The sequence below is a fragment of the Chionomys nivalis genome, chromosome 13 (genome assembly GCF_950005125.1).
Source record: "Chionomys nivalis chromosome 13, mChiNiv1.1, whole genome shotgun sequence".
Lineage (NCBI taxonomy): Eukaryota > Metazoa > Chordata > Mammalia > Rodentia > Cricetidae > Chionomys > Chionomys nivalis.
In genome coordinates this window covers 57,221,564-57,248,375 of record NC_080098.1, presented here as the reverse complement: position 1 = coordinate 57,248,375, position 26,812 = coordinate 57,221,564, and the positions used below count along the sequence as shown (strand labels likewise).

Sequence of the window (26,812 nt, the reverse complement as noted above, 5' to 3'; positions counted from 1 at the left end):
TCCAGCTGTCATCACGCCTCCTCTGGGGGCCACTCCCCCAGTGACCTCAAACCCTACCCAAGTCACGTGGCTAGGGAGCCCCACCTGTTGGAGTCTCAACCCAGAGCAACTGGGGATGAATAGAAATGCATTATTAGGTCGTGGATATTGGACATGTTTTGTACTTTTGATACTTGCGATAAAGTGGTGAATTAAAGACTAAACAGAGCCTTCACAAAGCTTACAGTGCGCTTAGGGAAGCAATAAATACAAGGTCAGATGGGTGTGTGTGCTGGGAAGAAAATAATGGCACTGGGCTCACAGGCCAACAGCCAGACCCACAATGATGTTTTTGTACCCATTAAAAGGGAGGGATTTCCTCTTTCCTTTGTCAGAAACTTCCAGTGGTTCCTTCAAGGTTTGCTATTAAAAGTAGACTAATTTCATACAATAAGAAAATATCTCCAGAGTCCAAGAGGAAGGGTGAAGTTAGATACCAGAAGAAGCTTGTCACTGCTGACACAAAATGTAGATGAATTTACAAATCTATGTAAGCGAGGTAATAGTTGATCTCTTCTCTAAGTAAACCTGTTTTTTAAAGATTATTTTTATTTTATGGATATGAGTGGTTTGCTTGCTTATGTCCACATCACATGCATGCCTGGTACCCAAGGAATCCGGAAGAGGGAGTTGGATACCCTGGAACTGGAGTTAATAACAGTTGTAAGCCACCGTGTGAGTGCTTGGACCCAAACCTCCAGTCTTCTGCAAGAATGAGCGCACTTAACCAATGAGCCATCTCTCTAGCCACTAGAACTAGGGGCCAGGGGAACAAAGATTTACTTTTGGATTCCTTACCAATGAATGCATTTCCTAATCACTTATTATACAAAAATGTATGTTTTAACAAAACGCATCTCAAGGGCACCTGATCCGAGCTCTGTCTACTAGAAGGAATTCTCTAAGATGAGTTAGACAGCTTTCCTATGTAAAGTCCTCAGGATAGAGATCCTGGCTAGAGGCCATAAACAGCCACGTGACTTTCCGAAGCCCTTCTCACCCGAGTGATTTCAGCTCCAAAGGGAAGGAACACCAAGCCTGGCCTCTGTCCCCAGAGGGGGAAAGAACAGTTGAAAGGTGTAACTATAAATAAGTCATTCTCTCATGCCTTGCCTCGGTGGCTTGCACCTTAAAAATAGCCCTCCCTCATCTGAGCTGGTTCGAGGCAGACGGAGGAGGCCAGAACAGGAAATGCTTGGCTGAAAGGCAGAGGGACCCAACTTTCATCACAGTTTATTTTGGCAGGAAGGTGACATGTTTTCCTTTTCGGTTCTCAACCTTTTCAGTCCCATGTCTGGGAAGTCGGGAGCCTCAGCCCTCTTCCCATTGCCTGTGTTGTGGATGATGGCAGCAGCCTTCTCCTTGGCTCCTCTCCGGGTCTCCGTTGATGTCAGGGGCTGAGGCCCTCGGGTGGCTCCGGGTCATTCCACGTTTTCTTTTGCTCTGTGACTTTCACACCCCAGAACCTTCTGTGTTCAGCAAAGGGCAGGCAAGCCCTGCGGCAGTGAACCAGCTCCTAAGAAACCCTGCAAACCCTCACGCAGTGTACACTAAGCAAAGTGCTCCTGGCACCTGCAGCGGGAGCTTGCGCAGTGCGGATCTGCCTGGTGTGGGCTAGGATGGAAAGGTCAGGGGAGGTGATCCTAGCCCTTCCCTGCCGCGTACCAGGGTCCTCCATAGCACCCTGTGAGAGTGTCTCGCTGCCTTTGAGACTACAGGCTCCCTGCTTCCGTTCCCCTGAACACACCTGCTGGGGAGTAATTTTGCCTCTTCCTTCCTTTTCTTTCCATCCCTCATTCTCTGCTGCTTCTCTTCCTCCTCCTTTGTCTTCCTCTCTCCTCCCTCCCCCTTTTCTCTCCCCTTCCTTTCATCCCTTCCCCCTCTCCCACTGTCCCCTCCCTCCAGCCCACTCTCTTCCTTCCCTTCCTTTCCCACTCTCGTTCCTGACTTCCCCCTTTCCTTTTCTCTTCCTTCCCCTCCACTCCCCCTTCCTTTTTCTTCTCCTTCCCCCACCTTCTTCACCCCTCCTTTCTTTCTTCTTACATTTCTTTCCTAATGGAGATGACTTAGCTGCTAGGAGGTAATTGCAACAACCTTCCAGGCAATAGTAACTGCTTTAAGACTCTGGGCTCCATCTCCCTTGCTGTGTAACTCCCAGTGGATGCAAATCCTAGTGAGTTAAGTCAGACCCCCGATCTCAGTGTACGGGAGAGCAGATGTGGGTTTGCTTGTTAATTATTATTTCTCATTTTAGAAGTTTGACTGGCTAGCTAAATAACACACTCATTTTCTCTTCTAATTTTCTGTCTGTAAATGGTGATAAACCAAGGCCTAGGTGTTCCCAGTAGTTCTAGCTGTGGTGTTTAAAAGTTGTTTAAGGAAAATGAGGAAGCAGTAGGAACTTGTTCTGAGCTCGTAGATTTAATGAGCAAGACTGACACCCAGAAAGGGAGGGACATCGAGTCAGCTGCAGATTCCTAGGCCTGCCTCATGCCCCCTCTTTCAGAAAATCTCGGAGGGGAGGCCCAGAAACATACATTTTCTTAAACTCTTTGTCTAGTCTAGCGGGAGTTGGCCAAGGACTGCACTTAGAAATGACTCTGAGGAGTGCCAAGGGCTGGCTTGGATGTGTTCCAGTCTGACTGTGACGGGGCTTTCCACAGTTCTGAACCCTCCCGCATTGGTACAGCATGGGCTTCAGAAGGTTCATCCGCCACCGTGGCCTGGTGAATCACTCCAAACAAAGGACACGGTGAATTCTGCCTTCTGCCTTGCTTCCCCCAGCCTTCCTGCACACCGTCCATGTTAACCCACAGCCAGAGTTTGCTACCTACTGAGTGCTAATGAGAACCACACACACACACACACACCCTCTGTAAACCAGGGAGACCAGGAGCTCTGTGGACCTCAGTCTGGCTCCCGCCAGCATTCCCGGGCTTTGTGTGTTCAGCAGATTACAGGTGTTCTCTCAGACACTGCTCCTCCATTTGTGAAGTGGGAATAAGCCTGCTCACCACATGCTGGGAAAGTTAACAGCAACAGTAGGAGCAAAGTTGCGTGATGCTTACCATCGTGGGAGCTTCAAGTCCTGTCTCCTGCCTTTCTTTCCTTTCTCCTTTCTCAGACTTCTGTTTGGGTTTGGACTTTGTTTGTTTTAGACAAAATCCCAAGTGACCCCAGGCTAGCCTCAAACTCGATAAGTGACTGAGAATGACTTTGAACTTCTGATCCTCCCCAATGCTGGGATAACAGGTGTCTGAGCCCACACCCAGTTTTCAGCATTCATGTTGAATGTATGGAACATGTGTGTTTCTCAGTATGTCCCATGTATGTCCACACTCTATTCCCAGAAAATGTGCTGAACCCTTTGAGTGTGCGGATCTCTCCCTGGATCTGTAAGAATTCTGGAGAGGGTGCTAAGGGATCGAAGTCATCTGGAACCCTCACACGCTGACACTTTGCTTGGATGCATGACTCTTCTCTCTGGGTTTTATGTGCGGGGCTGCTCTATTCATCAGGCGTTATGGGCAAAGTGCCCAGGGCCTGTGCAAAAGTTTGAAAGCTGAATAGAAAAAGAGAAAACTTCGAGCTGCAGAATGTGGAGCTTAAATAAGTGCAAAACAGAAATTAATCAACCCCAAGACAAGCGCTTTAGAAAGATCATCGCGCAAGCCTCATTAATTCTATGTGGGACTCGTGACACTTCCATTACACTTGGAAAACAGTTTGTAAGTTAGGGCTTTCTCACTCTGCAAAGACTTCTAAACATGTGTTGAGGGTGCCAAGAACTCGCAGACAATTCTAAATTAAAATGAGTTACTCATAGTCAAATAATTTGAAAAGCTGACTTTTCTAAAAAAAAAAAAAATTCAACCTTTAAAAAGGGAAAATTCTACTCAAAATATGGGAGTTGGATTCGGGTTGGAGAGCCCAAATACCCTCAAGTCAAAGTCCTTCAAAAATCGGAAAACCACCTCGCTTCTCTGCTTCAGAGAGCAACCGCCACGGGACACACCTGGTTCACACTCAAGCTGCATGGGGAACAATGTTAATTATTCTTTTCTTGAAGCAACTCTTTACTTAGCTAAGTTTTCATAAGCATGTATAGCTTTATTTTCCGTGGATGTGTGTGTGTGCAACGCACATGTGGAAGTCAGTGAACAGCTCATGGCAGTTGGTTCTCCCCTTCCACCGTGTGGGTTTCTGGGATTGAAATAAGGCCGTCAGGCTTAAGTGCAGGTGCCTTTACCCACAGAGCCATCCCCCCAGCCCTCGACGGTAGCTCTGTAGACTTGGTACTTTAACTCTAACTAGCAGAATTATTTATGTTCTGCCCTCTTGGGAAGACTGGTTCGGACCTACCTTCTGACTCGAGGAGGCCGAGACATGCAGCCAAATAGCAGCACACAGATCAGCATGACAAATGGATGAGCCAAGTTCCGCTAACCTCAAAACTAACCCCCAAAAGGTAATTCTGAGTCTCTTATTCACCCAGTCTCCCCCTGTTCACACCTTCCCAACAGCTCACAGCCACATGATGTGACAGAGAGCACAGAGTTTCCCACCACCGGGCCCTTACAGGACGCACAACTCATCTTCCATAATCATAGCTGTCCTTAAGTAAGAAATGTGATACCAAAGCAAAAACTGATGACATAAATTTGGGCTTTAGGGATGGAGATATAACTCCGTAAAAGAGCACTTGTCTAGCATGCGTGAGGCCCTGGACATCATTTAAGCCAGGTGTGGTGGAACATGCTTGTCATCTCAGCACTCAGGAGGCAGAGGCAGTCACATCAGGGGTTCAAGGCCAGCACTCAGGAGGCAGAGGCAATCACATCAGGGGTTCAAGGCCATCACTCAGGAGGCAGAGGCAGTCACATCAGGGGTTCAAGGCCATCTTTGGCCACATTTTGAGTTTAAAGAGCAGTCTGGACTCAAAAAATCAAATAAAATAGGAAAAAAACATTACGTTGGGCTTGTCTGAGGCCTAACTTTTTTCCTAGTGTTGTCAGCAAGATTAATAAACTCTTTCATCGTCTCCCGGAGGGAAAACTTAGACTTTGTATACCGACTCTCAGAGCAGAGGGTACCATGATGTCTAGGATACCTTCCCTCCTACAGTGTATTTTCAAACTGCTCACACCTTAAAACTCATCTGCAGCCTAAAACTTTCCCTTGGAAACCCCGTATTCTCTTCCCATTTTCTGACCCCACAATATGTGCACACCTCACGGATACTGTGGAGCTCATGGGAAATGGGATGGGCTGCCGCCATTGTCGAGACTGGGGCAAGCACTAGTTTGTGGTGGCTTCTTAGAAAACTCAAGTACTGTCAAGATTTACCAAGCCCCATGACATCATCTCTAAGATGGCCAATTCCAAAATAGGGCACAGACAAATGCTGGGAGGAAATGACTCAAAGACTTTAGGCAGGTCTTCCAGACTGGTTCCTGAAAGGTAATACAAGATCCTGAAATGCATTAGTTATGGTGTCTCTGCCTTCTTAGACACTGAATCATCACAACACACACACTTATACAGACAGACAAACACCCATGAGTGTTGGCTTAGGAACCAAAGACTTCCCTTGTTGGCATTTAGGCATTTTGAAATCAGTTGCCTCTGGCAACCTCAGATACCAGCCAGCTAACTGCTATGTATATTAAGCAATATTATTTGAATACTAACAAGTAAAAAAAATAGATTTAGAGGAAACTTACGTTTCTGGAGAGGACAACCTCTGACTTTTACCTCTCTTCCTTTTGTTCCCTGTTGTCTGTCATCTGTCTATTTTTTTGTCTGTCTCTGCCTCTCTGCCCCCTACTCACTCTCTCTCTCTCTCTCTCTCTCTCTCTCTCTCTCTCTCTCTTTCACACACACACACAGCTAAAAAGTTCATCCTAGGGCAGAAGATACTCCCAGTTTTTTCTTATATAAAGTCAGTAAAGTGAAACTATGCCCAGAATTGTACATTTTCATATAAAGATAAACCTAATAAATATTCCTAAGGGTCTAGCTTGTGAAACTGCCCAGAGTACTGAACTGTTACCTACAATGTCTCCTCTGAGAGATCAGGGTGCATTTTACATCTCACAGAGCCTTGGAGGCCCTCAACAGTGTGGGGTGGGGCTGGTTGAGCTCACCCTGAACTGAAAGGCTGTGTTCCCAGACGGTCACCCACACCAAGGGAATGAGCAAACCCTAACACCTCCTTCACTGAACAAAGGTCCTTTTTGTTTGGTCAGGGCCAAAGTCTTCAGATTTAGCGACAGTCTGTCACAAAGCTCGCAGATAATACGTATTTCTGAGGGCGCATTAGTAACTTTGCACACACCCACACGGAGACAACAGAGGCTAACCTTCCCTGTCCACCGACGGCTTGTTAAGTGACTGCTTATCTGAGCGAGTAAGAGGTCGCCTGTCACAGGAGGCCTCACTGCACGGATAATGAATGCTCCTGGGGGAGGGAGGGCAGGCAGGAAAACTGCTTGTTTTATTATTAATGATAAAACCTGGAAATCTTGTTTGAGTGCATCTCTAAGAAACAAAAGAAAAGAAGAAAACAATTCACCCGAATTCGTTGCACAAAATGCGGGGCTAGACAATGCCATGGTCCAAACACTCTGTTCTAAGTAGTCATACCTGAACCATCATGTCGGGTAGCAGCCAGCAGGTTCGCCCAACTCCTTTGACACTGTGCCATCTACAAATGTCTTAGGTGATACTCATAGCTATCCTGAGATACATACAACTCACGGATTGCAGGGTGCGCATAGTCGCTATGAGAGGTCTGCCCACCGGTGCCCGAGGTACAGGTGGTTCACTCACAGGACAGTGTGTGTGAATACTCCACTGGCATTTGGGTCACAAACTTCTCCTCCATCACCTCCTACCCCTGGTCCAACAGGGCAGTCTAGGGCATCTTTCTAAATCCTGATGTAAGCATGCATGTTGTTCTGATGAATTTATTCAGATAACAAAAGAGTCCAAATGCCTGTCCTTTGGGGTTTCATTCAAAAAAACATTTCAGCCAACTGAAAGGGATATAAAAATTGGCTTTCAATACCTAATTGTCACCAACTCTATTCAGCTTTGTCCCATAAAAGACCTTGGTCACTTGGGAACCCAGACGTCATTTCCCACCACGGTTTTGATGTGCAGTGCTTCTCGCTGCTCTCTGGTGCTTGGTCAGTCCATAACTAAATATTTCTTTAGTGCTCGCTATACACAGGACTTCCTGGCAGCACCAGGGGAGACATGTTAGAGGCTTAACAATCAGGGTACTGTTTCCCTTGAGTGCTTTGACATACAAGGCTGTGGCAAACGCAAGTGACCCAAGAGCGCCGTTTCACTTCTGAGCCTTCCTTCTCTTTGCCTTTTCCTCAAGTGGAGAGGGAGGCTGGCTGTTACTTAGATGGCTTAAAGAATGTTTAGTTCCAGCATAAAACCAAATCTCAAACGTCCTTAAAGGAAAGTAAGTCATGTCCCCAAAATAGAGAGAAAAAGGACTCCAAGAAAGCAAGAGAAGCCAGCAATTGGGTGGGTTACTCCTGGCTATGGCCCTGGGAGGGCGTGTTTGTAAGGTCAGACTGAGTTTTCATTATGTTGTTGCTATGCAAGTAAACAAATGAGCTCACTGCTGCAGCCAAGCTGGGCAGAGAGAATTTATAGAGAATTAATAAATCCAGCGTAGACAACGTGTGGCTTTTCCTCTCCCCGCAGAAGTTTAAGATGTAATCTTGGACTTCAAACAGGCAGCTCACTATGGCTCTCAGTTGCTGAAAACTGAGCCCTGGTCCTAGTGGGCAGGCAATGATGGTGGTGACATTTCTTTTCCTAGGATTTTCTTCAGAAAGGAAGAGGGCAAATTGCTCACTTAAGACAAAGGGTTATTCTAAAGCCCAACAAAGGCTCTGGTGTCTCTGTTAGTGCTTCTTTATTTCATTTGAGTGGAAGAGTTCCTACCTAACAATCAGTTTTAGAAATCAACCTAGTCTTGTTAATGCATGAAACCCAAAGAGAGGTAGGCAGTATAAATAAATCAAGGGGGTTAAGTAGGCAGAGAGCAGTGTAATTACAGTTCCCACTTCTTCCGAGACAAAGCAACAGATGCTAGTCACGTGACACCCTTGTTCATTAGACCACCGCAGGGTTAATTGGTGGCCAGGCTGTGGGGTCTGCCCTTGCAGTGGCATTGCTCGAACCTCTCGCCGGCACTGGTTATGCTTTCTGAGGGGCATATTTCCTGAGTTGCCTCGTTCTGGTGAAGATTTTAGGGCAGAACACCAGAGCCTGGTTCTTCGCCTTCCTGCTCTGTCCCATCCTGGTCGTGTGTGTGTGTGTGTGTGTGTGTGTGTGTGTGTGTGCGCGCGCGCACGCGTGCACACGTGTGTATGCACGTCCATGTGGTGTGTCAGAATACAACTTGCAGGAGCTGATTCTCTCCTTCTAGCATGTGAGTCCCAGGGATTGAACTAAAGTGGTCAGGTTTTAACAGGATGCACTTTATTTACTGAGCCATCTAACCTGCCCGTCTCTAAATAGCAGGGGCAAAAGATTACCTGGGGCGTGCCGTTTCTCAAGCAGTTTTGCGGCGATCCAGGTAGAAAATGCTGGGATACAAAATTCGCTGCAAAACCAGACATTACATTTGTAACTATTGTAATTGCCTATGCACTATGATCCTCTTAGAAAAAAGTGCTTCCAGGTGGACTTCTTTATTATTGTTTTAATTTTTCCTAATATTATAGCTTGTGATTTTTGTAAATATTGTTTTGACAGTTCTAGGAATAGGACCCAGGACTTTGCACGCGCTAGACAAGCACCCACCACTGGGCTACATCCCCAACGGTAGCTTAGTTACATACAGAGGCCAAGAGGTAAGGGGAGTGTGATCTTCATGTTTACTCATGAAACAGTTTGAAGGCAAACTGTCTTGAGATCTTTGTTACTAATATACAGACTACATCCCCACCAGGGAGCAAGCAAGAACTGGCCCTCCTCCTATTGGTATTGTCTTACCTCCTGTGGTACTAGTTCTCTGGGTATCTTGGATGCTGACACTTAGATCATTTTTGTAAACATAATTTGAGGTCTATGGCATGCTCTCTACCTCTAGAGAGGATTTGGTTTTCATCTGCTAGCCTCAAGGGCACAGATATATCTAAGCTCGTGCTTTTGCATGTCCCCCATGTGATGGCTTACAGCCTGGCCATGGCTGTGCTCATGCTCTCATGACTTCTAGGTGGTAGAACCACAGCTGTTCCCACCCCCAACTTATGCCACCAACCATTTCCCTCTGTGGAGCCACTACGCTTTTCAACCTTTGGTACAGAGCTCTTATGACAGGAGGGACGGTCACATGCCTTGGGAACTGTAAATTATGTTCTCTTTCTGGGGCCAAAGGAAGTAGCACAGAATGATATCTTTTTTCTCCCAGCACAACTGCTGGTACATTTGTTAGTGGTTGTTGACCCCACTTGAATGTTCACCTTTTCTCGGCTCTCTCGCTTGCTCACCATCACCAGGGCTGATGTGAGCTCACCATCACCAGGGCTAATGTGAATCCTGACTGTTGACCTGGGGGGGGGGGCACTCACACCAGAAATGGCTGACCTGAAAAATCGGCTTCTTCTACGTAGGCAGCTATGGTTAGCCATCCTTATAGCACCATCTCTCTTCAACTCTGCTATATCCAAGGCACAACCTGCAGCTCATACATAAATGGATATGAAAAAGCCCTAGCATACTAAGAAAAGTCATGAAGCCACCTGGAGAGTCAAACCTTAAATCGTATGCACCATCAGGAGTAAGGAGATAGTACTTAGAGTGTTACAAGGACAGAGGACATTTGTCTGTCCAGAGAAGGCTTTCTGGGAGAGAGGCATTCTGCTTGGCTCTGAACACAATGAAATCTGAAGATAGGAAAGGGAAAAGAGTTGCCTAGACAAACCCGGGGCAGAGGTGTGGGTGTTCAGGGCATTCCGGGAAACCAGAGGCTTTCGGTCTTGATAGAAATGGGATTGGTCAGAACTTGGGGCTTTCAAGGTCCCAAAGAAGGAAAAGGAAAGAGTACATAGACAAAAAAAAACCATATAGATGAAAGTAAGCCAGGCAGCCTGGGGACCAGAGATGTACTTTATTCAGCTAACACACTGCTGTGAAATTCTGAGGCACTTTTGAAAACCAGATTCTATACTCTGGCTTCCAAGTGCATGCAAGACCTGACAACGCAGCCCAGTGCTGGAAACAGGCATGGCTGCCTACTTTTCAACAGGATGCACTGTCTCCCAAGCACAGGCACCCATTTGCCAGGCCTTCAAGCGTCTGGATGCTGGATCCTTGCTCTGCTATGATACAAGCCCAGGTGAAGTGAATGTGGAAACATCCAGAAAGAACCCCACAGGTCTCTCCTCCAATCCCCAGACTCTAGCCCGCTGCTATCTGAGTGGATCATTCTTTAACTCCAGGGAGCACGACTCCCCAGAGTATAGATCATGAAAGTGGAAAGACCCCTCTGTCATCTCTGGGAATTCACTCCAGACCCTCCAAAGACCCTTTCAAATCCTTCCCGAAAATGGCGTGATGCTTGTCTAACCTACACACACCTGCACACAGACGTCAAATCATCATCTCTAGGTAACTTACAAAACCTGATGCAATTAAATGCTGGGCACGTACTTGTTAGGCTGTATCATTTAGGAATGTATAGTGAAGACATGGGAGTCGGCATCTGCTCGGTGCAGCTGCGAGTGGCTCTCGTGCTTTTCCCACCTGAGTTTGGGTGAATCCATGGTCTCAGAATCTGCTGCTATAAAGGACAGACTGTGTCAGACACATCTTCAAAAGTTGTCCCTACGGTCAGGATCTAAGGCTCAGTGCGGGGAGAAGCAAACGCCACTGACGTGCAGGGCAGAACCACTGAGATTCTTATACCTATGTAAACACATCAATTAAAGGACAGCATACCCTAGGTCTCTGGTCTTCTCACTATACCTGCCACAGGCCCAGCTCTAGAGATTGATTCCACAGACTCTTCGCTTGTAAATGCTTGCAGTCAGTGCATGTCTCTCTCTCTCTCTCTCTCTCTCTCTCTCTCTCTCTCTCTCTCTCTCTGTGTGTGTGTGTGTGTGTGTGTGTGTGTGTGTGTGTGTGAAACTATACACTGACCCCCATGAACACGTACAATGAATAACTAGAGAGATGACTGAGTGGGTGAAGTGCCAGCATGAGGACTCGAACTGGGAACCCTGGCACCTGGGAAGGTGGAAACAGATAGACCTCAAGCTCCTTGGCCAGCCAGTGTAACCAAATCGATGAGCACCAGGTTCAGTGAGAGACCCAAACTCAAAGAATAAGATGAGGGCTGGAAAGATGACCCAAGGCTTAAGATCACTGACTGCTCTTACAGAGGAACCAGGCTTAGTTCCCAGCACCTACATGCTGGCTTACAGCTGTTCACCACTCCAATTCCTAGGGATCTAGCACCCTCTTCTGGCCTCTGAGGCTACCAAATGCCCATGGTATACATACATAAAAAATACTAAATATTTTTAAATCCTGTTTTGGTAGAGAATTTTAATGTGAAACATTATTTAACAGGTTCATAGCCTTCATAAGTAAGAGTTTAATTGAAGTCTTCCAGCTTCTTACACACAACTGTAACATACTAGAGGGAAAATGCTTTATTTAGGAGTGTTTACTTGTCTTTTTTTTGTTTTTGTGTTTGTGTGTTTGTTTTTGAGAGAGTCTTGTTATGTGCCTAGGTTTGCTTCAAACTCACAATCCTATCCTCCTGCCTCAGCCTCTTGAGTACTAAGGTTATAGTTGTGTAACTATGGCATCACACAGCAATAGTATAGTAGCATTTTGACATCTAAAACAAACATTATGGGCATCTATTTGTAGATTTTTTTTTTTTTTTTTTTTTTTTTTTGGTTTTTCGAGACAGGGTTTCTCTGTGATTTTGGAGCCTGTCCTGGAACTAGCTCTTGTAGACCAGGCTGGTCTCAAACTCACAGAGATCCGCCTCCCTCTGCCTCCCAAGTGCTGGGATTAAAGGCGTGCACCACCACCGCCCGGCTATTAGATCTTTTTAAAAAATAAAGTTGAAAGAGGTCAGTCACTTGACATCAGCTTTGCCCCCCCCACATCCACACACTTATAAATGTGTACACACATATACCACACACACTCACAAGTATGCAATTCACATCTACATGCTCACATGTGTATGCACACATTCACACACTACCAACCATTCATACACACACACATACACACACTCACAAGCATGTACACACCCACCACACATACATCCACATGCTCACAAGCATGCACACCTATATCACACACACACATCCACGCACTCATAAGTGTACCCTTTTACATACATCTACACACTCACAAATGTGCACACACACACACAAACAACTAATGAGAGTTGATTTGAAAAATGTTGAAAAAAGCCCATTGACTGCAATCTGTTCTCTGCTTCGTAGCTCTTCTTAGTTGGCAAGAACAAGATTTCTCATCAGGACAGAGACAGAGCCACATGTGAGTGGGCAGGGTCTTTGCAGGGTAATCGTAATCAGGGAATCAGCTGCCCTAGCCCCAGACCTCCAGGGCCCCAGCCCACCTCACAGTTTAGCTCCCTGGGAGGCAATAATGAATTAAGAGGTCAGCTTGGTAATTCTTAGGGCGAAGCCTCTGTAACTATAAATAAATACGTAGAATAAAAGGAATGCACCAAAGAAAAACAGAGAGAAAAAGGGAAATAAAAAACTTGACTTGATTTCATTGAGAAATTAGTTTGAAAATGCCCTTAGGGAGTGATTTCATTAATGCCCAGGAGAATTCTTCCAAACGCTTAGTCTTAGCTCTTGGTGTGCCTCTTGGACTGAAAATCAGTTGTCCTAGGCGGATGAATGGGGAGATAATGTAGAGGATTTTTTGTGTGCTCCTGTCAAGCAGGAAGAAAGAGCTGGAAGGTCAGGCCGGCCACGTACTTCTCCCTGAGGAGGGAACACACCATTGACACCATTGTCAGGGAAGGGGTCCTAGCAAGGGCAGAGACAAAGGTGGCGCTGAAGAAAGCCCCAGCAGTCTTTCCTAAGTGACCACGTGGACCACTAAATGCTCTGGACATGTCACACCAGAAGCAAAGCTTTGGTCCCACTTAAATGTCATCAGTGCATCCATGTGAGTTAGGACGTCCCGCCGGGAATGCTGGGACGGGGAAGGCTGTATTTTATTGGCTTTTTCCTCCCGTGGTTTTCCCCATCTGTTTCTTTAACTGCATAAACAAGGGAAAATGACTGGTTTGGAATGCGAAGTTTTAAACACCAGATGACCACAGGAATCCTCTAAATGAGAAAGAGAGAGCAAGTTGGGGTTCCGTGACATTTGTCAGGAAGTGGAATGGTAAATACCAAGAAGCCTGAGTGTGTCCTGCCAGGGAAGGGCCACAAAGGCCAGGGACGGCTTGGTCACTAGCCCTTTTTAAGGGTCATGCCCTGCCCCCTCTACCTCCCTAACCCCGTTTTCAAAATAAAAGTTGAAGAGCGATGCAGGACTTCAGCTCAATCGACTTTAGTTCACTGGCATCCCGAAGTTGGCAGCTTAGCATGGAACCCCCTCTTAGAAGATTACATGCTCAACAAAAGCTGGGTTGTGAACAGGTTCTATTACAAGCTAAATAGCGAACTATAAACAGAATGTCTACAAGATCTTCATATCATGGTTGCACAATGCCAAGTGCAAAAAAAATTAAAAAAATAAAAAAACATACAAGGGCATTAAAAGACTTTAGCAAACAGCCCCCTTCTTTACGAAGGACTATTTGCTGCACACAATACAATGGCTGCTTCCTAAAATGGTTCCGTCTCTCTATGCCAACAAACTTAAAGCGCCGCTTTTCTTTTCTAAACCCAAGACAAAGGAGAGACTGCATGGAAATGTTTGCTGCATACTAATCTCTTTTACCTTCAGTGCAAGAAATAATCAGTGGTAAGCATCAGGCATTTGAAACAAAATTGAGCAGGGAGGTTTTGGAGCCCCTGGGGTACAGACACTGGTACACTTGGCTGCGTTCCACTCGCTTCAACTTAAGATGGACTCGGGACATTTCTCACATAGTTTTGTAGGCAGCCCGACGCCAGAGTTTTCCCGTTAAAGGGTGAAAGATGAGGGCCTCCTGGGAACAAACAGCTCCTCCTGATTTTCAGTGTCGCTTCTCAAAGACATGGTGGGCAGTTTTTGGCATGGACACTGTTAATGACTTGGTAGTAGGGAGTCAGGCAAAAATAAGACTGTGGCAGTTTGCAAGCCCTGAGAAGATTAAATCAGTTAAGTTGAAATAGTATTTCTCTCCTGTTTAGAATTACCAGTGCAGTGCATAGCAGGACAGAAGAGCCAGCAGTGGGTAAAGTGCTTGCTGTACAAATGTGAGGACCTAGCCTGGTGGTGGTGGCGCACACCTTTAATCCCAGCACTTGGGAGGCAGAGATAGGTGGATCTCTGTGAGTTCGAGGTCACCCTGGTCTATAAGAGCTAGTTCCAGGACAGGCTTCAAAACTACAGAGAAACCCTGTCTCAAACAACAACAAAAAAAAAACCAACATCAACAAATAATGGCGTGGGCACTGGGAGAGGCAAATGGTGAGCTCTAGGTCAGTGAAGAGATGCTGTCTCAAGATAGATCGATAGATGATAGATAGATAGATAGATAGATAGATAGATAGATAGATAGATAGATAGGCAGACAGGAGAGAAGTAGAGAAAGATACATGAAGTTGGTTAACCGCTGCTCTCCATGTATGTACATATGGAGAGTGCATTGATATAGACACACAGAGAAGAGAAAGGGAAGGAGGGAGGGAGGGAGGGAGGAAAAAAAGGACGAAAGGAGGGAGAGAGGGACAATGGTTAGTAAGCAGGCTAACCCACTAGCTGAGTTGGCTCCAGATGCCAGAGTCCATGGTGAGTGTATGTGAGTTCTGATACCCGCTGGATGTAGATGCTGTTGGGGACACTTGCTTCCCTGGTGGAAATGGGGAATGATTAGAGACTATAGGTCAGGACACTTCCAAGCTGTGAGCTCCTGAGAGCCTTCTCACCAGGACAGTTTATTCTCTGCAGCGTGGGTTCCACATCAGAGGAGACAACCAGCAAGTTGTCTCCTGCAAGTCAAATGTATTTAGAAAGTAACTGCATCTGCAGTGAACGTGTGCAGACTTGTGTCATTGTTCCCTAAACAATAACAGTATGCCATCTCTTGATTTAGTCTTTGTAAATCACTGTAGACCATAAAGTAATTTGGAGAGGGTTTTAAGTGTGCCCAGTGATGTATGGAGGATACGTGCAACACGCCACACCCCGTATACTTGAGCAGCCAAGGATCTTGGAACCAATCTCCTATAGACACTGAAGGGAACTGTGTTTCCCTTGTTTTGTAAATTAGAATGAATGCTCCCAGGCAGTTATAAGAACAGGGCTGTTCATCAGTGGCTCTGTAAAAGGACTAGAGTGACCCGTGGAATGTCAGCTATAATCACAGTAATCATATCAGATGAAGAAGCATACTGGGGAAGGTATGAGAGGAATTTTAAGTGGCCAAACTATTTGTATTGTGTACTTTACAAAAGGCCCAGAGCCCTTTCCAGACTGTAGTGTTGTACATTGGCTACTCTAAAAGACTCAGCTAAAATGTTCATTATTTTATTTTACTGGGACTTATTGATTTTTGTGTGTGTGCATGAATATGTATGTATACACCATTCATGTTCCTGGTGCTGCTGGATGCCAGAAGAGGGGATCAGTGCCCCAGGACTGGAATTGCAGCATGGTGGGTGCTGGGAACCAATCCCAGGTCCTCTGTAAGAGCAGCAAGTGCCCTGAACTGCTGAGCCTTCTCGCCAGCCTGACTTTCATAATTTATATGATATAAGACAATTTCATATCTCCTTGAATATAGGGAATTGAGACTCTATTGATGACCTTTAATAGGATTTTTGGAAAATTCTTAGCAAAGGCAATGATGAAATTTCAGACTCTTCCTTCATGTTCTGAGCTTGTATCTTCATGTCTTCTATTCTCTCTCCCGCTCATCCTCTTTCTTCCTTGTCTTCCTTCCATTTCATCCTTCCTTCCTTTTCTCTCCTTTCTGTGAGGGACTGATTAGGGATGTGTGCCTGATTACAGGCTAAGAGATGCTGAGGACTAGGGGCTGTCATTTGACAATCTCTGTGTATTTTCACCCACAGGTGATCACCCCAGTGAGAACAGGCCATGGCTATGTGTACGAGTACCCAGCCAGATACCAGAAGGATGTCTACGATGTCCCTCCTTCCCACACTACTCAAGGGGTAGGCAATGGGAACACCACCAGGGGAGCTGGCTTTCGGGATAGCATGTCTTCAGGACCACCCAGGAGAAGGTCACCAGTACAATCTCATCATATGCAGCTCTGAGCTGCCTGCCCAGGGACCAACCCAGTGTTATTTAAAAATCGTGTTCTCTGGGTTTGCCCCAGCAGAAAGTCTAATCTTCCATCTGAGAAATAACTTGTTGCTTTATCACGTTGTCATTTTATTTCTGGAAATGTGAAATTTAGTGATCTAAATTATAGAGTAGATATTTTATAAAAGATCATTTTCATATTCAATCCAAATCAAAGAACGCATAGTTCATAAAGGACACTTCCATAGACCCCTGATGTGTCCTAATGGCATGGGATGCTGTTAGAGACCCAGTTTGTATATGACCTGATAGATCAACCTACAGGGAAACAGCAGCAAGAGAAGTGAGAGATGGCATTTCCATCCTGGGTGACTCAAGTGTTTCTCTTTAGGTATATGACATCCCTCCTTCGTCAGTGAAAGGCCCCGTGCTTTCATTTCCAGTGGGAGAGATAAAGCCTCAAGGGGTGTATGACATTCCCCCTACTCAAGGGGTAAGTGAGCTGGTAAAGAACTGGGTGTGGGTGAGGATCTCTGTGTGTATGGAGTGGGCTGATGTGCGTTCGTTCATTGGGATAGGACGAGAATGGCATACTCCTAAAGAGAGGTGCCATCTTCACGAGGGAGGGGTGAGAAAAGAGAAAGAGGGAAGGAAGCAAGTGAGAAAAGACAGCAATTCGTCAAAAATGTATAATTATAATGACAAATTTAGAGCGTCCCCTAAAATACAGAGCCGTTGATAATGAGAGTCAATTAGAAGGGAAGAGAGTGAGTTCAGTTTTCAGCATCTAATACATCTCATCTTTCTAGAAGGGTCTCCAGCAGTGATTCTCAACCCTCCTAATGCTGTAACCCCTTAATAAAGTTCCTCATGCTGTGGTGACCCCCAACCATAAAACTGTTTCTATTACTACTTCATAACTGTAACTTTGCTACTGTTGTGAATTATAATATGCAGTATATCTGATGTGTGACCCCTCTAAAAGGGTCGTTTGACTGCCCAAAGGGGTCTCATCCACAGGTTGAGAACTGCTCATCTACATCCTCCTCAGTTCACACATACGAGGTAGCTCATTTTATCTTCTATTGATCTCTGAGAGTACCCTTTTGAATACAGTTAGATAGGGAAATGTGCCTCTGAACAGTAAGGAGACTCGGGCACCTCCACAAATGGTCTGATGGTTAAGAGAACTCAGATCCCTCAGTCCTGTGTATCATGTCCTCTGTCTCTCACCATGGGTCAACTTGGGTGGGACAGTCAGTAAATGGTTGGAAACCTGAGACCGCAACCCAGCGGTGAGAACTTAGAGCTCTACACTGAAGCCAGTCACCACTGAGAATGGTAATGGATGCCGTGTGCAAGGATGCGGGCACACATCCTCTGAGGATCATGCTGCACCCTGGGACACCTCTGAAATTAATGAAGGGTGAGAGGGAGGAGGCAGACGATCTAGGGAAGAGGTCTGTGGATTCAGGATCACACCTTCACAGACTGTTCATTTTCTGCCTCCATCTAAGATCCAACTGAACCAGTAAATCAGCCTTTTCCTTGCTCTCTAGCTCTATGCCATTCCACCGTCAGCTTATCGAGATGAAGCGGGGCTCAGGGAAAAGGAATATGATTTTCCTTCTCCAATGAAACAAGATGGGAGGCCAGACACGAGACCGGAGGGGGTTTATGACATCCCTCCGACCAGCACCCAGACAGCAGGGAAGGACCTGCACACCAAGTTCACCTGTGATGCCCCAGGAGCCGCCGAACCAATGACGCGAAGACAGCAGAGCCTTTCTGTGCATCATCCACCCTCTCACCCGGGACAGTCTGGGGCCACTCACAGTGATGCATATGATGTCCCCCGAGGAGTTCAGTTTCTGGAGGTACCAGCAGAAACCAGCGAAAAGGCAAATCTGGAGGAAAGAGATGGTGTTTACGACGTCCCTCTGCACAACCCAGCAGACGCCAAAGGCTCTCGGGATGTGGTCGATGGGATCAACCGACTCTCCTTCTCCAGCACTGGCAGTACCAGGAGTAACATGTCCACATCTTCCACCTCCTCAAAGGAGTCCTCATTGTCAGCCTCCCCATCTCAGGACAAACGGCTCCTACTGGACCCAGACACGGCCATTGAGAAGCTCTATCGCCTCCAGCAGACCCTGGAGATGGGTGTCTGTGGCCTCATGTCCCTCGTCACCACGGACTGGAGGTGTTACGGGTACATGGAAAGACACATCAATGAGATCCGCACCGCAGTGGACAAGGTGGAGCTGTTTCTACGGGAATACCTCCATTTTGCCAAGGGAGCTCTAGCCAATGCCTCCTGCCTCCCAGAACTGGTCCTTCACAACAAAATGAAGCGGGAACTCCAGAGGGTAGAAGATTCCCACCAAATTCTCAGTCAAACCAGCCACGATTTGAATGAATGCAGCTGGTCCCTGAACGTCCTAGCTATCAATAAGCCCCAAAATAAATGTGATGATCTGGACCGGTTTGTGATGGTAGCCAAGACGGTGCCAGATGATGCTAAGCAACTCACCACCACCATCAGCACCTATGCAGAGACTCTCTTTAGAGCAGCTCCAGGCAGTTCCCACCTGAAAAATGGGCCCGACAGCATCATGAACTCAAGCGAGTACACACATACGGGGTCCCAGATGCAGCCACTGCGTCCCGGTGACTACAAGGCCCAGGTCCATGATAAGCCGTTGCCTCCCACTCTAGGCAAGGACCAGCCACCAGACTGTAGTAGCAGTGATGGTTCAGAAAGGAGCTGGATGGATGACTATGATTATGTCCACCTACAGGTAAGGCAGCCAGACCTGTAAACCACACACACACACTCACATTCAGGGAGCCCAGGACTGATGTCCACGGGCTCGGCAGCCAAAGGGCAGAACATGCTGAGTGCTAATCCAAGTATTGTGAAAATTAAGGGTGAGATTGGACAGAAATTGTACAGCCACTTCATTTAACCTCCCTGGGCCTGACTTTTGTTTCGAGAATGCACTAACTCCAAAGGGCTGTATTAAATCTCACTGATACACACCAGGCAAACTGGAGGGGACTCATCAATGGGGGAACAGTGGGTTCGCTAGTCATGGCATCAGTTCTGCCTTTACTGGTGCATGACACAGTTCCATGGGACAGTCCATCGCAATGAAAGGTTTTAAAACATGTCACTGTTAAAAAAAATAACTATTGGAAATATCTGTACATGGAGAGTTTCTAAGGAACTCTTGAAGCCTACTGTGTGTGTGTGCGCGCGCACGTGTGTGTGTTGCTGCTTACAAAGACACACAGCTCCATCAGATTTAGAGGGTCTGTGATCATTTGCCAATTGGCCAACAACTTGGCCTATATATGTTAAACTCTGCCAACTGCTTCCTAGAAATGTAAACTGTGCTAGTTCCCAATTGCCCTGGGATCCTGGAAACTTCCCTGTCTGCTTTGAAGAATTCAAACCCTCTGTCATAATCTAGCACTTAGTATTTAACTTAATGTCTTATTCTGCCATTCTTTCCCATTTGATTGAGAGTCATGGATTATGCTGAAAACTTAAATACTGAAAGCCCCCAGGCACAAGAGAGTAGAAGGAATCAACTGAGCCTCATCTCATGCTGAGGAATGGCCTAGCTTAGATGAAGGCATTTAACATTCATCTCACCGGGTTTCTGATGGTGTACACTGGCGGATACTAAGTCCAGGTAGAGAGATACAGGAGAGTCAAAGACATTGGAAGTGAAATATGCATCCATTTTTTTTTACCTTGATTTGAAAGTGCTTATAACCCATTAAAAAAGAACCATGGAAAAATAATGGTTCTGAAGAGAGTGCAGAGAGGATCATGGGAAGATCTCCAGCTAGGAGTAAGTGTAAAGGCAGCCTACCTGGAAACAGGCTTTCCTTTTCAAGCCTGTCTCCACAGTAACTCTGGAAGTCCCTGTCAGTGTTTAGAATGTCTAGTAGGACATGAGGGAAATGGTCAGTGGATAACGAGAGTCTAAATGCCCTTGTCAATGAAGCTGTCCACATAAGTGACTCCCAGTGGTGAAGTAATACTGTATTTGTATTGAAAACAATAGGGCAAGGAGGAGTTTGAGAGACAGCAGAAGGAACTCTTGGAGAAAGAGAACATCATCAAGCAGAACAAGGCCCAGCTGGAGCATCATCAGGTAAGTTCAAACAAAACAGTAGGCTCTTCCATGGAGGAAAGAGCTCCACTTAGTAGGGAATGGAGAACTCAAAAGGTTGGGGGCCTGCCTGTCCGCAGGCATGAAGAAGTCCCAGGGGTATAATAGGACCTAGGAACCAAGTGAAGGCTTGTGGTCTATGACTCCAGTTGAGTATCTCTGGACTGCATCCAAATGATGGGGTTTGTTCGGGCTCTGCCTGTTAATACGTAACACATTAGGACTATTTGAGTTAAAGCCTTTGGTCTCAAGACACAAGTCCTAGTCAAGCTGGCCCAAGCTAATTGGTTTTCTATGGAGGCCACAGTAAGGGAGTTCAGGAGGATAAAGATGCAGCCAGGGCCGACAGGAACAGGGCTATGGTTTCTCCTTGGTTTTCTCTTGGTTCTCTTCCAATATCTGCTTCGCTCTCCTCTACTCTTCAACATCCTCTCTAGTCGCCTCCTCACTCGGGTCCTGTCTGACTTTATAAAACTCACAGATGGACTCTCAAAGCCTTTTCTATGGGGCTCTGCTTTGTTATGTTATACTTTGAGGTAAGGTCTCCCTATGTAGCCCAGGCTGGCCTCAAACTTGAAATTCTCGTTTCTCAACCTCTTGAGTGCCGGGATTGCAGTGTGTGCCATTGTGCCTAGCTCCAAAGCTTTTTCTGTAGATGGCATTTCACGTGGAATTCCTTAGCTAATGGTCAACACCCTTCTGTGGTTCTCAAATTCCTTAAAAGATTTGGATTCTAACTCTCTCCTCAACCCCATTCCTCTACCTATATTTTTCATGGTCCAGTCTAAAGGCCAAAGGGAAAGATCCGATGTTAGTGAGACAGGTCCAAGTCCATTTACCAAGGACTCTGCACAGGGCAGTTCACGCAAAGGTTTAATGAGCACAGCACGCAAGGACAGATATGAATGTCAAGGACATGAAAGCAGAGAGATGAACTAAGGATACACACTCTTTAGGATGGAATGAAATAACAGCTATTTCACGACATCACACGAAGTGACAAGATGTTGTTGGCAAACCTGAGTTCAACCCCTTGTTTTTGGGGCAGCAGGTGTGTCGGCTTGAACATCAGGTAATGGGTCAAAACTTCAGTTCTTTCTCTACAAAATAGGAAAGTACTGCCCTCCACAAACACATGATTTGAAAATAAATTTGTTATTATCAAATAATGTTGGAACACCACCCTGTATCTTCTCTGCTTACGTCGGCAACTGGCCCCATTAGACATCAGAGTTGGAGGGAACTAGCACACACTGAAGTAATTCCTAAGAAGAAAGTAAATTCTGTGCAATACAAAACTGACTGTGTCCTTCTCGGGGGTGAGGGGAGCAGGATGGAGCTGTCCCTGTGCTGACTCAGCTCCCAATCAGGGTGAGAGATGAACTGAGTCCTGATCTCAGGATTCTTAGTAAAATAGCTAGAAATTATCACTTCAGCTTAAAACCACAGTCCAGTTAGGGATGCAAAGGAGAGCATCAAAAAAGCAGATACCCAAGCCATTGAAATGGCCCAGTGTCGGGAACTTTCTACCTGAAGACCTGAGCTTGATCCCTAGAAACCACCTGTCAGAAATTGTCCTCTGACCAACACATACATGCCATAAAGTATGAAAAACAATTAATGCTTGGGTTTCCTTGTATCCTTTCCCTAAGTAGGTGTACATTTGTATTACTTTCCTGCAGTAAAGGGTCATAATGACAGAGAGGACAGGAGAAATAGAGAATCTTCATGAATTTTCCATCTTGAAGAGAGAGACAGGGCCTTCCCTTGGAAGTAGCAAACTTTTAGTGATGCCTTTTGCAGAAAGGCCACTGCATCTGCTTTTCCCTTGCCTTCTCTCAACATTTAAGAAATATTTACACAGAGCCTGCAGTTCACCGAACACTATTTCAAGCACTTTGTGAATAACAGTAATTCACTGAACCCTCATAATGGCATAGAAGGTGAGGCTGGGGTTTAAATCCAACGTTGCCTTCCAATTTGAAGGAGAAAAAGACAAATGGTGTTATCCCAGGTCAGGGTTGGAGGATCCCTTAGGGGTCGTCTTCCCCGGGTCTGTGTTGTACAATTTAGGAAGCAAGCCTGGCTAAGTACACAGCTCCTAAGGAGCTGGCATCTATTAAAGATGAAACTGCTATCTTTTGACTCCACAGCCATATTTCTTTCCCTTTACAATGCATGTTTTGCCCCTAATGAAGCCTCTTATCCTCCTTCTAGCTGAGTCAGTTCCAGCTGTTGGAACAAGAAATCACCAAGCCCGTGGAGAATGACATCTCCAAGTGGAAGCCCTCCCAGACCCTCCCAACCACAAACAACAGCGTGGGTGCTCAGGATAGGCAGTTGCTTTGCTTCTACTACGACCAATGCGAGACCCACTTCATATCCCTCCTCAACGCCATCGATGCCCTCTTCAGCTGCGTCAGCTCAGCCCAACCCCCACGGATCTTTGTGGCACACAGCAAGTTTGTCATTCTCAGCGCACACAAACTGGTATTCATTGGAGACACTCTGACGAGGCAGGTGGCGGCCCCGGACATTCGAAATAAAGTCAGGAACTCCAGCAACCAGCTCTGTGAACAGCTCAAGACGATAGTGATGGCAACCAAGATGGCCGCCCTCCACTACCCCAGCACTACGGCCCTGCAGGAGATGGTGCATCAGGTAACTGATCTGTCCAGAAACGCGCAGCTGTTCAAGCGTTCCTTGCTGGAGATGGCCACCTTCTGAGAAGAAAAAGAGACAGAAGGGACTGAGGGAATAATTACTAAGGAAAACTGGAAATACAATCTGGTTTTTGTAAAGGTTATCTATTTTTGTAGATATTTTATATGAAAATGAAATATTTTAACGTTTTGTGTTAGTCGAGTTTCATCAATTCAGGGAGCTGAAGCGGGAAATCTTTTTTTCCCCCTGTGTGGTTCTTATATATACATATCTAAAGCATAAGCTGTACAGAAATGTGTCCGTGTTTGTCTATGCTTATGTATCCATATTTGTTTGTAGATGTGTGTCTGATACATTCCATTAAAAACATGAATTAAGAAGCACCTTAGTAAGCACCTCCTAATGCTGCATTGTTTGGGTTTTGTAGAAAATTATACCCGTTGGATGTAATATTGCTCGGCATGTGTCAGTGGTGAGCTGAGCCTGGCACACTTAATCTGGAACTCATGGTTTATTTGCCAAGTGTTCACCTCCCACATAGCAAATCATGGTATGACTTGTTGTTATCTAAAACATTTTTCAAACTTGACTGTCTTTAACACAATGGTAAATGACCCCTTTCTGGTTGAAAAGGCCAAGAGAGAGAGTGGGAAGGAAGGACAGAGAGAGTTTCAAAAAGTATACATTAACCTAAGTTACCTAAGGCGCAATGTTTCGAAAGCTAAAGAGAAGCAAGACACACGTGCTGGTCTGAGACTGTCCACAGCTGTGACTGTGCTCTTTCAACTCAGCAAGAAAGCTACAATAAAGAGGGAACAATTGTTTCCATGGGGCTGCATTTGTGAGAGATTAAGTCACTAGGTTTTCTAACAGGTGCTTTTAGAGTTGAATTTAAAAAAAAAAAAATTGCAGTGGGAATTCATGAAGATAACATCAGACTGTGACTGTAGGCAAAAAGAAGGGATGTCTCCAACTGCCAGTCATTGAATAAAGGTCTCTCTGAGGGGTTTCTACCTTCATTATCCAAAGGAAAATGGCATCTCCTGAGCCACTGGACTGTGGAGCCACCAGGCCCTTTCCTGTTCTCTCATTGCTTGGTGTACCCTACACCCTTCTGAAAACTTCCCTATGTGTACCTAACACTCAGAACAGCTGCAGGTATCTATCTGATCGAAACAACCCCTGTGGCCATGGACCTTGTGGATATAGCATGTCACCATGTGACAGCTAGTCACAGCACCAATCCTGCAGTCTGTCTCTTCACACGTCCTGTGTGGATACAGCATAGTCACCAGTGCCACCAGACTCACCGTGGACAGATGAACTAGTCCCCTATTTCTTTGTGACCAAGCCGAAAAGTATGATTCTTGTAGTCTCTGTCTGTGAAAATTATTCCATTCTGGCCTATTTGGAAATGTGTTTTTGTTTGTTATAAAAGTCTTTCTTTGATGCTGTTTTTGTTTTGGTTTTCTTGTGTGTTTTTGTTTGTTTGTTTGGTTGGTTGGTTGGGTTTTTGAGACAGAGTTTCTTTGTGTAACAGCCCTAGCTGTCTTGGAACTAGCGTTGTAGACCAGGCTGGCCTCGAACTCACAGAGATCCGCCTGCCTCTGCCTTCCAAGTACTGGTATTAAAGGCATGCACCACCACCATACATACAGCAGGTGTTATGTATGTCTTGACTTACTTGTTTTAAACAACCAAATTACAAACACAGGGAGGGGCTTGGGAAGAATGTGTGACCTCAGTGTAATTTTTTTTTTAATCAGAGGAAGTTTTTAAAGAGATGGTGCTTTTTAAAACAAACTACAACTGCAGTTCTCAAAGCTCTGAGCTGCCAGAAGATGAATAGTGCGGAGGAAGTGGTTCATGGCGCATTGGAACCACTGGATAAAGTCAGGAAGGGTTCGCTTGGACTTCTTACTGTATGATGTGTATCTGTTGGGAAAGGGCTGCCTTGTCTTAACCTGAGTGATGACATTCCGCATTGTCAAAACCAAACTACCCAATTTGTATTGCCTGTTGTCATCTTGTATATACAAGCTATTAAATTTTTAGATCATTCTCTTCGTAGTCGTTGGGTTTCTTTTCCATGTGTCTGTCTTTATCATGGGATTAAGTATGACCCATCTGGGCTCACTGAGTATAGAAAGTCAATTTGGTCTACATAGACTTTATGTAGACCAGGCTGGCTTTGAAGTCACCAAGATCTGCCTGTCTCTGCCTCCAGAGTTCTGGGGTTCAAGGTGTGCACCACCATATCTGGCTACAGCACCCACACATCTAGCGAGAAAGGGGTGGTTTCTGTTTCTACTCGGTAGGTGTGACTGCTCAAGTAGTTTCAGCAGTGGACTTTGTGGGGTAGGCACAAAGAAAATGATTCCAAGCAAACTAGAAAAAAAAAATAGATTCCTAACCGCATGAATTGCTAACCACTGAGCATAGAAAGTGTTTGAACACACCTGTGTATTGATTACTTCTCTTGTGGTTGCCACAAAAATAGCTTATAGAAACAATGAAGTAGAGTTTTCTTTGGGCTCCCAGTTTAGAGGGTGAAGTCAGTCTGTCCATCTGGGAAGATCGGGATGTTGCCTTGGTTACTGGCAGTGGAGGCTTGCTTGCATCGTGGCTTGCTCATATCTTATTGGCTCAAGAAGCGAATAGTGGGCTCACCCAGGCTGCATGTAAGGCTAGGTTAGCACCTACATGGCCCACATCTACTCCAGGATCTGTCTCAAAGTATCCCCAACCTACAAAATCGTGCTGCTCGCTGACGATCAAGTGTTCAAACAAGCACACCTGTGGGTGAAATTTTGAAATCCAACCACAACACCTGTATCTTTTTGTCCATACGTAAAGGAAGTAAATGATTTTTGACAAAAATAAGGTATTCCAGTGGGGTAGATGGAATGCCTTTGGGGAGAAAATAGTGCCAAATCAACCAAATCTCTCTATGGAGAAAAATGTTACACTCTGCACAAAAACTAACTTGCACGGAATAGAGACATAAATGTAAAACTTTCAGACTTTTAGGGAAAATGTAAGAGAAACTCTTTTATGAACTTTTGCAGATAACAATTTCATAAATAGAAAAGGCCTCATAAATATAATTGCACAAATTTAAACTCAAAAATATTTACTCTCGAGGCTGGAGCAATGGCTCAGCTCAGTTAAGAGCTCTAAATGATTTTCCAGAGGACCCGGGTTCAATTCCCAGCACCCATACGGCAGCTCACAACTGTCTATAACTCCAGTTCTAGAGGATCCAGCACCCACTTTTGTCCTCTATGTACACTGTGCCCTGTATTATCATGGTGCACAGATACACATGTAGGAAAAATACCCAATACATAAATAAAGGTAAATAAATCCTGTAACTGTTACAAGTGAAACCAACCACTTCCCAAATGAATAAGTTGCCTCCAAAGGAAACCTGTGTTTAATACTATATGCTGGAGGAGAGG

General features: G+C 45.6%; 1 protein-coding gene across 2 annotated transcripts in view; it reads left to right on the top strand.

Moving 5' to 3' along the window:
- The window catches only part of Nedd9 (neural precursor cell expressed, developmentally down-regulated 9), a 108,943-nt gene extending 83,531 nt beyond the window's left edge, over nt 1-25,412 (top strand). For both annotated transcript variants that reach the window (XM_057788012.1, XM_057788011.1), the window contains exons 3-7: nt 16,305-16,406; nt 16,892-16,993; nt 18,060-19,301; nt 20,580-20,669; nt 22,905-25,412. In XM_057788012.1, coding sequence (XP_057643995.1) covers nt 16,305-16,406; nt 16,892-16,993; nt 18,060-19,301; nt 20,580-20,669; nt 22,905-23,414 — 2,046 coding nt within the window. In that variant the 3' untranslated portion in view covers nt 23,415-25,412. The remainder of the gene's footprint in view (nt 1-16,304; nt 16,407-16,891; nt 16,994-18,059; nt 19,302-20,579; nt 20,670-22,904) is intronic.
- Nucleotides 25,413-26,812: the final 1,400 nt, after the last annotated feature.